Source organism: Peromyscus californicus, unplaced genomic scaffold (assembly GCF_007827085.1).
Source record: "Peromyscus californicus insignis strain IS unplaced genomic scaffold, ASM782708v3 Scaffold_7__1_contigs__length_154581171, whole genome shotgun sequence".
NCBI lineage: Eukaryota > Metazoa > Chordata > Mammalia > Rodentia > Cricetidae > Peromyscus > Peromyscus californicus.
Genome location: NW_026294595.1, coordinates 10,702,212 through 10,714,382, shown reverse-complemented (window position 1 = coordinate 10,714,382; position 12,171 = coordinate 10,702,212). Strand labels below are relative to the sequence as shown.

General features: G+C 48.5%; 1 protein-coding gene across 2 annotated transcripts in view; it reads left to right on the top strand.

Moving 5' to 3' along the window:
- Positions 1-12,171, top strand: part of Ak8 (adenylate kinase 8) — a 128,586-nt gene that overhangs the window by 35,758 nt on the left and 80,657 nt on the right. For both annotated transcript variants that reach the window (XM_052725164.1, XM_052725165.1), the window contains exons 9-10: positions 4,074-4,205; positions 8,306-8,395. In XM_052725164.1, the coding sequence (XP_052581124.1) occupies positions 4,074-4,205; positions 8,306-8,395 (222 nt within the window). The remainder of the gene's footprint in view (positions 1-4,073; positions 4,206-8,305; positions 8,396-12,171) is intronic.

Here is a 12,171-nt window from a genome sequence, read left to right as displayed (position 1 = left end):
TGGGGTGTGTGGGGAACCTGAGTGGCAAGTCAGTGATGGGCCATGCAGGGACACCTGGGTGTGACTATATCCCCAGCCACAGAAGATTTGACAGCATGTGGGGATAAAGAACGGGAGGGACATGATGGCAGCAAAGTCTTGAAGCCTGATCTTGAAGGAGAAGAAAGAGAAAATATATAAAAATTAGGACAAAAACAAACACATTCATTACGGACACAAAGCAGCCAAGATGCTCCATGAGCCAGGATGAGCCAGCCACCCACCGCGCACCACCATACCGCATGGCTGTCCGTATAAGTGATAGGCGCTCAAGGCAGCCTCGCAGAAATGGGCTATTTATAAATATTAAAGAAATATTTAAGTTTTGATGTCTCAAAATCCACTTATCTCCTCCTGTCTGATACCAGGGGGAAAAAGCATTTAAAGTGTTTTGACACAATAAAATGACAGCAGACATTTGAGGCCCTTGAAGGCCCCTTTCTCATAGGCTCTTTCAGATCTCTTCAAGGGGAAAAAGTGAGGCGATGATGTATAGCTCCGTTTGTAGGGTGCTTGAAGTGTTGGCTTCCACATAAAGCCCAGCATGGTGGCACATGCCTGTAATCCCAGCGCTCAGCAGATGCAGACAGGAGGAGCAGCAGTTCAGGTCATCTCTGTTACACAAAGATTTTGGAGGCCACCCTGAACTGCATGGGACCACGTGTTTCAAAAAGAAAAGACAAATCATTTTAAGCCGAGTGTGGCAGTACATCTCTGTAAGGCCAGTAGTCAGGATGCTGAGGCAGGAAGATAGACAATTTGTGGCCAGCCTGGGAAGGAGAGGATCATCCTGCTGCAAAATGTCTAATTTGAATTTGAAAAAACTCACAGGGCTACCGGTGTCACTTCACTGGTAGCACGCTTGCCCAGGGTGCCCGTGGCAGTTCCTGCCCTAGCAAAGTAGAGACAGGGACATCAGAAATGCAAAGTCATCCTCAGCTGTGCAGCAAATTTGAGGTCAGCTGGGGCTGCATGAGACCCTCACGTACAAGGGGGGAAAAGCAGTGTTGGTTCTTCGAGCATGAGGGTCTAGGTTTAATCTCCAGCATGCATGTAAAAAAGCCAGGTGTGACACTGTATGCTTATAATCGCAGTGCAGGGAGGTTCAGACAGACAGATCCCAGCTTCACCTATTTGGTGGGCTCCAGGCCAGTGAGACTTTATTTCAAAAAACAAGTTGAATGGCTCCTGAGATTGTCCTCTGACTTCTACACAAATGTGCACACATGTTCATGTGCACCTGTGTGCAAGCAAACACACATGCACACACACGTGTACATACACCAAAAAAAGTGTCATTTTGATTGGGTGTGGGTTTCAGACACTTCTGTTGTCAACCCTCTGCAGCCTTCTCTGGCTGGGGTCTCTCTGCACACTCTGAGTAACACCAGGCCCTCTGCCAGCTGCCAACACCAGTGGGCAGCATCTGGAAGGTGGTGCTGCTTGCCATTTCAGGTTGAGACTGCCTTGAATTTTCCAGAGCTCTGCATCTTGGAAAGATCTTTAATAGCATCTACCACGTTTATCTTATGCCACGGTTCCGAGTTTACACATTAATTACTTCTAAAATACTTAATTAAATTTAAAAGTTCATATGATCGTTCATAAAGAATTCATGCCTGGAATTGTAAATAAAAATGTGAGCATCTAAATATTAATTATTATTAATTAATAATATGGAGAGATAAATTGGAAATCGGGCTGCGAGATTCCCTCTGTGTTGTTTTTTTAATCTCAGTGCATCCAGCAGCCGTCTATTTCCAAAAAGAATAACTGGATGTGGAGACTGTCTGGGGGATCGTTACTTCTAATTAACTTAGTTATTTACTGTAAATTAAGCATCATTTGTAAGCAGGCTGCTTTGCTGTAGTGTCTGTGCTTTTTAGAGGTTCTGGACTACAGAAGGCCTGAGAGTTGAGAGCCATGGGAGAGTCTCCTGCTTTGGGCAGTTCTAGAGGAGGAATGGTACCCCAGCTGGAGCTTTGAGAGAGCTGTCATGACTCTACCAAGACTCCAGACAGCATTGACTGTACGACAGGACGAGAAGGATAGTGCCCTCGTGGAACGGCAGGTCAAACAAGTGACTGTTTAACTCAGCAGTTCACATCACACGGTGTGATATGCTCACGACGGTGGTGACCACAGCCTTGGTGGTGGTCAACTCTACCTTACCTGTGCTGCTGGTTCTGAAAAGACTGTAATCCCTAATGACCCAGTGAGACAGTCCTGTAATGAGGCCAGAGCTGAGGGCAGGGGAGGCAACTCGGCCAGTGGAGTGCTTATGCAGGCACGAGGACCTGAGTTTGGGTTCCCAGCCCCCATGTCTAAAACACAGCCGGAGAGATGATTCGGCTGTGAAGGCACCTATCACCAAGGCTGACAACAGTTCAATCCCCAGGACTCATACGGTGGGAGGAGAGAACTGAGTCCCTAAAACTGTCCTTTGACCTCTTCACATACACTGTGGCGTGTGCATGTATACAGACAAATAAATTCAATTAAAAAAAAAAAAACAACATTCAAGGCTGGTCTAATGGCACAGGCCTGTAATCCTCGTTATGGGAAAGCAGGGACAGGTAAACTCCAGGTTCAGTGAGAGAGACCTTGCCTCAAAAGCTGCAAGGTAGACAATGACTAAGGAAGACAACCAACATTGCCCTCGAGGCCCCATATGCAGGAGCTTTCATGTGCATATGCAACCCCTCCACACACACACATACACATACACGCCCCCCCCCCCAGAGTCCAAAGTCTGTATAATGAACAGTTGAGCTGGTTCTCAACTGACCTACTTTTTGCTTCACCGTACTGTCTATCCTCCAGGGGAAGACACTGACTATGTCTGAGCACATTTATTGGTTGTACCTAGTGGCAAGAGGCCAGGATGAGCATCAAATGCCCCTCAAACCAAGATTGGAAAATTCCATAATAGACACACCTACAACCCCCCCCCCCCCCAAGATGTCTTCCTGAAAGAGCCATGTTGGCCCAGCCCTTCCTCAGGATGGGATCTCCTTGACAAAGGAAGATTGGCAGGTGCCACTCACAGCTGGCCTGGCACAGGACAGCCGGGGGGGGGGGGGGGCGGAGGGAGGGGGCTTAGCAGGAGGTGAGGCCTTGGAGAGGAGACCTTGTCTTGAAGGCTGTGAGGGATTGGCTCAAGTCTGCAGCCTCTTTGGTGGCCAGCCATCCCAGGCAGGTACCCACCAGGCAGCTCTCTGGTGGCCCCTCTGTCTGTTCTCACTGCTCCCCTCTTCTGGGTGAGCACAGGAGGGGACCTGCTTGATGTGAAGTACTTCTTCCCTGAACTTTCTGGCATCCTGTGCCTTCCTACAATGAAGACTCCTCATTGTTTATGATGTTCACCCCTCCCTTCCCACCTCTTTCTTCATCAAATGCCAGAGGAGCAGCACAGGTCAGGAGAACATGGCAGAGTCTGCCCGCTCCTGTGACCTATTTCATTACTGCCTTTTTGGAGTCTTGAAACAAAGTTAGTGTCCCTGGAGTGAGGCCACACAAATTATTCTCCACCAATTCCTGAGTCCTTTAGAAGTCCTGCACACCAGGCCCTTCTCAGCCCGACACACTTATCAAAGCCTGTGTGTAACACACGGCACATACCTCCCCTAGGAGACCGGTCCTGGGGCTTCAGGTTAGAGGCTCGGGCTGGATGAAGACTGGAAACCACCTAACTGAGCAGTAAATGAGAAATGCTTTCATGTGTAGGGCCAGCCTCCCACCTACAACACACTCAGCCCCAATTTGAATTGGGGGCAAACACGGCTGCCTGCAGTATGCTGTGGAGCGATTCCAGGCCAGTGCTTAGAAACTGCATCCCTCCCTGGGACTTGGGTGCCTGGGCCCAGCTGTGCAGTTAGTCCCCCCCCCCCCCCCCCGATGATTCCTGGATGGTCTGAATGTCAGGTGTACAGAAGGGTCCTCCTGTGCTGCAAGCAGGCAGGGCCCAAGCAGGGGTGTGGGCGGGCTCTTTTCTTAGGACCTGGGTTTGATATTCTCATATCTTCTTGTTCCAGCTCTGACCTACGTCCAAACTGGTCACCGATGCAATGCCCCGTTCACCCCCAAGGTGCTGCTCTGTGGGCCAATGGGCAGTGGGAAGAGCTTGCAGGCAGCCCTTCTGGCCCAGAGATACGGCCTTGTTGACAGTGAGTATCTCACCCGAAGTGTGGCTTCCTGCCTCCTACTCAGGCTTGGTGTGTCACTGGCTGGTGGGGAAGAGACAATACCCATTCTCTTTCTTGTCTTTCTTGGTTCTTAACCCTTCCCACTTAGTTCGCCTCTGTAGGAAACTAAAGTTTTCCTTTAAAGGACACCATCATAAAGACATTAACCAATGAAACACATCCACAGCACAAAGGGCCAGAACATTTCCTGGCTGTCCATCTTCACACCCACTGGAGCGCTCTTCTCTCCGATGTCCTCCTGGGTGTTTCCAAGCAGCCCCTCCCTGGCCCTGCTGTTTCCTTCACGGCCTGGCTCAGCTCCCTGTAACCCAGGTCACTGTGATGGCTGGCAACACTTTCTGCACCAGAGGAAGACGCCTTGCTCTGCACAGTTTCAATAAATATTTTACCAGGCAGAGAGAAAAATATTGAAATCAGCTCTCGGGGTCTTTGGCGATGCAGTCCCAGGCGGCCTTGGCTGCTGGCCTGCGTTAGTGGGATCAAGGGCTGGGAAGGAGGGAGAAGCTGCTGCGGGCCCACAGCCTGGGTGCTGGGGACATTTAAAGGGCTGTCCCCGTGTGCCACAGCCCACCTAACCTCTCAGAAAACGACTTTCCCCAAATAGTACACACGTGCAAATATATCTAGAGATAGAATATAACCATGGTCACATTTTGGATAAATGTGTTTCTTTTGAGGCTTGTCTTTTAAAGACACGGGGGATGAGGTGGAGAGATAACCGTGCCGTTACTCCAGGCTTCAGTTCTTGGTAAGATGCGGGTTTCCACCTCTCCTTGTTCCCTCTCAGCCTGAAGAATTTCCTTTAACATTTCTTTCCCTTAACATCTGCCAGTGACAAATTCTCTCCCCTTTCATATGTCTGAAAATATCATTTCCTCGTCTTTGTTTCTGAAGAATGCTCGTTACATATAGGAATCCATGTTGACAGACGTGGTTGTGTTTTCTCTCTCTCTCTCTCTCAGCACTTTGAAGGTGTGTTCCACTGTCTTCTGGCCTGCGTGTTCTGATGAGAACTCAGATTATTTTTATGTCCTGTCACCCTGCCTGTAGCAGCGTCTCCTCTCCCCCTCTGGCTGCTTTTAGTATTTTCTCTTGCTCGCTGGCTTTTAGCAATCAGAGTATAGTTACATAAAGGAATGGCTTACTTTGTGTTTATTCTTCCTGGATGTTGTATCTGTCAGCAAAATCTGAAATTCTGCCACCACTGCTTTCTGGGTGTTCCGCGTCCCTCAGCTCCTCTCCCTATTTGCCGGGACTCTGGTGACGTGTGTGTTAGCCTGCTCATCCCAGCCCTGCCCTGTCCGCCGCCCTGTTCTGTGCCGTCTGTTTTAGATTCTTCCTCTTCTTGCCTTCAGACCCACTGGGGACAGCCATGTTTCTCATTTACTAGATTATATTCTCCAGTTCCAGGATTCTCATCTGGTCCCATTTTTCGGGTTTCCACTTCTCAGCATGAGGTCCCCATCTGTTTACTCATTTTAACTATCTTTTCCTTTAAGTTTGAAAACACACTTCTGCACCAGTGCTCTGAAGCCTGGTGTGCTAATTCTGACGGTCTATTGTCTGTTGATCAGATTCTGTGGTCCATTTCATTTCTTGCAAAGATTTGCATTTTTTCTAATTTTCCCAGTAATTTTCATTTTCATACTTGGACACTTTAGCACTTGTGTTGAGAGTGGATTTTGTGCTTCTGCATTAAGAATTTTAAGTTCGGGGGCTGGAGAGATGGCTCAGCGGTTAAGAGCACTGGCTGTTCTTCCAGAGGTCCTGAGTTCAATTCCCAGCAACCACATGGTGGCTCACAACCATCCATAATGAGATCTGGTGCCCTCTTCTGGCCTGCAGGTGTATATCCAGACAGAACACTGTATACATAATAAATAAATAAATAAAAGAATTTTAAGTTCGGGCTAGCAGGATGGCTCAGAGATGGACTCATGGCCTGAGTTCTAGTCCCAGATTGAACAAGATGACTGAGAAAAACTGCCTCCTTGCCGGGCGGTGGTGGCGCACGCCTTTAATCCCAGCACTTGGGAGGCAGAGCCAGGTGGATCTCTGTGAGTTCGAGGCCAGCCTGGTCTCCAAAGCGAGTTCCAGGAAAGGCACAAAGCTACACAGAGAAACCCTGTCTCGAAAAACCAAAAAAAAAAAAAAAAAAAAAAAAAAACTGCCTCCTGAGAACTTTCTTTTGACTTTCACACATGTGCTAAGACACCTGTGCATGCATGCATGTACACACACACACACACACACACACACACACACACACACACACACGAAATCCAGGTGACAAGGATCGCAGCCCAGGGCTACTTGTTATTGGAGCTGTAAAGTATGGCTTCCTGTCTTTCTCTGGTTCCCTGGCTTCCTATGAAGGAACTCAAAGATGCTCCCCACTGCTCCTTCCCAACCAGAATTGAAGGCTGAGCACTGCATTTAGGTCTCAGCCCTGTCACTTACCAGCTCTGTGACCTGAGTTATAAGCTCTTTGGGTCTCGGTTTCCCTATGAAAGGGCACCAGATGACTGTCATGACTGAATAATCAAAGGGCAGTGAGCTTCACAGGCAGGCTCTCTCACACTGTCTGTGTCTTGTGTTTTCCTCAGCTGGGGAAACTGCCTGCTACTCAGGCTATAGTACTGTGAGCATACTGTCAAGGACTAATCTGTGGTAGTTGGTCTTTGCTATGCAGATCATTTCAGGGTTTGTTTTGGTTTCTTTAGTATGGACAAGAAGATCCTTAACTGAAGGTTATAAAACCAATACTGTATGACTGACAACTCAATACAGATTTTAAGCCTTCTGGCTGGGACTGGAAAGATGGCTCAGTGGTTAAGTACTACATGACCATGAGGAAGGGAGTTTGGCCCACCCACCCACATAACAGGCCAGATGTCCCATGCATGCATGTATCCCCAGCTCCAAGAGGGGTAGAGACAGGAAGATCTCTGGGGCTTGCTGGCCTCCAGCCTGGCCAAGATACATAGAGCACCAGGTTCAGAGAGAGACCCTGATTCAAAGGAATAGGCAGAGAGTGAGAGAGGGCAGCTGATGCTCTCTTCTGACTTTTGTACACATGCGTGCATACACACACACACACACACACACACACACACACACACACACACACACACACACTGGGGCTGAGGAGATGCTCAGTGGCTAAGAGAATGTTCTACTCTTACAGAGGATTTGAGTTTGGTTCCCAGTACCCATGGCAGGTGACTCACAACTGCCTGTAACTCCAGTTCCAGGGGATCTGACGCCCTCTTCTGGTCTAAGCAGGCATCTGCACACATGTGCACAGACACACAGGCATACACATCATTAAAAAACAGCTCTGGCTTTGGAGAGGGATGAAAGCCTGTAGGTTTTGTTTGTTTGTTTGTTTTGTTTTTCATTCAGTCATCACTGACTGACCTCTCCCATGTGCTGGCCATGGCTTGAGGCCGAAGAGACAGTGGGATAAGACAGAAAAGCCCTGCTGCAGTGGCCATGCAGCCAAGGGGATGAAGAAAGTGGCAGCCAGCAGGTGGCTTCAACAGAATCTTCAGTTAGGACTTAGTGTGTTTGGGATATCCCTTGGTCCTTTCCTGGACCCACTATCCCTCAAGAACCTTGCCAAATGTAAGGGCTGGGGTACCACCATGCTCCAGGACCTCCTTGCATCTTGCACTGTGAATGTGAATGCAGCATGTCCCCAACTGCATGCTATTCCTCCACTGCAACCCAGAGAGCGCCAAGTCTGCTTGGCAGTTCTGGGTATAGCCAGGGCCCTGCAGGGGCCTCCCTGTCAGTGACAGCCTCGTTAGTGTCTTCCCGAGCGGTCCATTTTTAATGTGCTTTGGCAAATGCATTCCTTTTCATTCTGCTTCTTCCCCTCTCTTCATCTCCAACTTCCTTTTTGATATTTACTTCCTCTTGGACACCCCCTGCACACCCTTTTATATTTTTTTCAGCGACCTTTCCCACCCCAGCAGGCAGTGTGAGCTGGAGTGCCTTTTTTCCCATCCTTCTTTCTATTTAAAATTTAACGGTGTCTCCACTCCTCTCCCCCTCAGTCTGCTGCGGGCAGCTGCTGAAGGAAGCTGTGGCAGCCAAGTCAACCTTCGGGGAGCTCATCCAGCCGTTCTTTGAAAAGCAGATGACAGGTAGGCCACACTTTCCACTAACTGCCTCAGCCTAGTAGCTCCAGGGCAGGTGCTCTGTCCACCTGTGGGCATAGGTAGGGGAAACGGGGGCCGAGCATTTGGGGATGCAGACGTGCTGTGCTTGTGTGTAGCAGGCTTTCTTGGACCGCCAGCCCCCAAATCATGACATGGAGACTTATTATTAATTATGAATGCTCAGCCTTAGCATAGGCTTGTTTCTAGCTAGCTTTTTTCTAATTTAAATTAACCCATTTCTATTAATCTATGTGCTGCCCCAAGGCTTTTTTACCTCATCTATGTACTGTCCATCCTGCTTTTCTGCTTCCTCCGTGTCTGTCTGTCTGTCTGGCTCCCAACAGGCTGGTCCCCAGGCTGGCTGGTCGGCTCCCATTTTCTCTCTGCCCACCAGCCCCATTTATCCCTCCTCTGCCTGTTGGCTGTTCAGCTTTTTAATAGACCAATTAAGTGCCTTAAGCAGGCAAGATAAAACAGCAACACATTTTTACATAGTTAAACACATGCAGCATAAGCAAAAGTAACACATCTTTACCTAGTTAAACAAATGCAGCATAAATAAATGCAATACATCTTTACATAAACAAATGCAACACATCTTTACATAGTTAAACAAATATTCTATTCCACAATAGTTGTGGCTTGTTTTTTCAGGGAAAGTCAAGTGGCATCCATGCCTAGTCCCATGCCAGATAAGTCACACTTGTGGTGGCTTGCCACTGGTGGTTTAGAACATTCCATTTCTTCCTGTTTAGACGGTTCACTTTTCACAGATGGCCCAGAGGACAGCTTGCTAGGGAAGCAGGATCAGATAGCCTTTCCATGTACCCTGTATCATCTACAGTCTGAAAGCATTCCTGGATCTGACTCTCCAGAAAGGGTACCTCTGAACTTTCTGCTAGGTCAGCTTCCTGAGGCAGGGAGTGTTGAGCAGCTTGAGAACCAGTGTGTACTGCAATGCTTTCTGGCCTGGTTCAAATTCTAGTACTGCCTCAACCAGCCATCATGTGGCCCCAAGAAACCCCCATGTGTCTCTCAAAGGTCCAAGCATCTTGGCAGTGAGGTGGAGAGAGGAATCTATGTGTGCAAGATTGTCATGATCACTGCCTGGACCATCCATTTATGGGGCCCAGGATAGCAAGGGCAGCTGTACTGCAATGCAGCCCAGCTGGTAGAGTGTCCTGCTAGGCATGCATGAAGCCCAGGGTTGGATCCCCAGCATCACATAAAATTGCATGGTGCTGCACACCTGAAATCCCAGCACTTGGGAGTTGAAGATTACTCTCAGCTACATAATGAATTTAAGGTCAGCCTGGGTCATGTTTACAAGTCCCGCCCCTGCCCTACACGGTGCCAGGTTCCACACTGCAGATTTGTGCACTGAATGAACGAACAGGATGCCAACGCATGTAGCTAGGTGGCCTTGGCTTTTGCCCTGTGCCATACTATTCACGACTATGTGAAAACCTCGGTTTACCAGCAAGCACCTAGGAAGTCAGAGATAAAGGCAGTGGCTAAGCCAAGGGACAGAGCAAACAGTCACGGACCCTTTGACCCTTCCTGTAACATGTCCACATGCCTCCCCCCGCCCCCCCCCCATACCACACCAAATATGGAATTACAAAAAAGTAAGCATTTGAGTAATTTCCAAGTTTGCATCCCTTGGGTTATTTTATGAAGTGTGTTTTCTCATGTCTATAAGCTTGACAGCATGCCCAATTCTCCATTGAGGGATTAGATCAAAAGTCATGCCCATTAGCAATGGCATATGGACTGCTGTCCCTGTGGCATGCCTATGTCAGCGTGTGCCCGCTTCCTCCATCTCTTTGCCACCAGCATGGTCGTCTGCTGTTGCTGATGTAACAGACTGCATGGTTCAAGACAACACAAGTTTATTTTATTATGGAGGCCAGAAATCCTGAACCAGAGGGTTGTCCAGGCTCTGGTCAAGACTGTACACCTGCCTTCTTCTCCCAGCTCCTAGAGGCTTCCGGTATCCCTCGGGCTATTAGGCCCTCCTCCCTTTTTGAAGCCAAGCGGTGTAGCATGTCTGTCCCAACTGTCACTCTTCGTCTCTGTCTCTCTCTTCTGCTTCTCCATGTGGACTAGGCTGGCTTGAACTCACACAGATCTGCCTGCCTCTACCTCCCGAGTACTGGGATGAAAGGTGTGCATGCCACACCCGCCTATTCCTGGCTTCTTATTCCAAGGACTGAAGTGACTCACATGGATGTGCAAAAGTAGAAAGGAAGCTTCAGTGCAAAGCAAAACCACAGTGCAGACCAGAAGCACCCTGTCACAGTGTCACGGGAGGGGCTGTTGTTCAGGGCTTTCAGAGAAGGAGGAGTTTGGTTGCTGAGGAGCATAGTGAAAGCTGGTCTTTGTTTTGATAAACAGATCTGGATTGTATAAACCTTCCTTCCCATAATGCATCTGGTTTTAACCACATTCACTTAAGCATAGGCATAGATGCTAAATAGAGAACTTGTTCTTCGAGGACACAGTTTTTCTTACTGCACATGTACCTAAAACCAATCTAATCTGTCCCAACCCGCAGCCCATAGTTGTTGGGTTCTGTCCAGGATTGAGTGGAAATGGTGTGTTACAAGGGACCACTAAGGGGAGTGTACTGGTTAGTTTCTGTCAACTTAACCTCAACCTAAAGATACCTGGGAAGAGGGAACCTCAATTGGGAAGTTGCCTCCATCGGATTTGTTTGTGGCCATGTCTGTGGGCTTGATTGTTGATTTGTTTGATTATTGATTGTTGTCTTTCTTGATTGTTGATTGATGTGGGAGCCCACTGTGGGTGGTGCCATCCCTAGGCTCAGGGCACTGGGTCGTAAAAGAAAGGTAGTTGAGCAGGCCATGGGGAGCAAGCCAGTAAACAGCGTCCCTCCATAATCTCTGCTCAGTTCCTGCCTCCGTGACTTCCCTCTGCCCTGGCTTCCCTCTACGATGGGCCATAACCTATAGGCCAAACAAACCCTTTCCCCAAAGCTGCTTTGTGTCATGGTGTTTATCAGCGCAACAGAAACCAAGCTAGGACTGGGAGTAACTTGTTTCCATCATCTAAACAGGCATAGGTGCAGCTCGATGCGGACAGGAGTCCTTAGGCTGCTGAACAGGCTACTGAGTGCTGAGTGCATTGTTTGGGCAGGGGCATGTGCATGGTCCAAGCCAAGCAGACACTGAGGTTGCTAAACTCTTCCTTATGGGTATAGATGTCCACTGGGGGCTGGGGAAGTGCTCTTCAGCCTGCCAGAAAAATAAGCTATGATGGTATTGTGTTCCTCAAAATATTGTGTACCCTAATAAACTTATCTGGGGTCAGAGAACAGAAAAGCCACTAGATACTTACTTAGGCTAGAAAATGTTGGCACTCATGCCTTTAATCCTAGCATTCCAGAGGCAGTAATCCATCTGGGATCTCTGTGAGTTCAAGGCCACATTGGAAACAGCCAGGCATGGTGACTCACGCCTTTAATCCCAGAAAGCAAGCCTTTAATCCTAGGGAGTGATGGTAGAAAGCAGAAAGGTATATAAGGCGTGAGGACCAGAAACTGGAAGCATTTGGCTGGTTAAGCTTCGGGCTTTCGAGCAGCAGTTCAGCTGAGATTCATTCTGGATGAGGACTGAGAAGCTTCCAGTCTGAGGAAACAAGACCAGCTGAGAAGTTGGCCGGGTGAGGTTAGCTGTGGCTTGTTCTGTCTCTCTGATCTTCCAGTATTCACCCCAATAACTGGCCCCAGGTTTGATTTT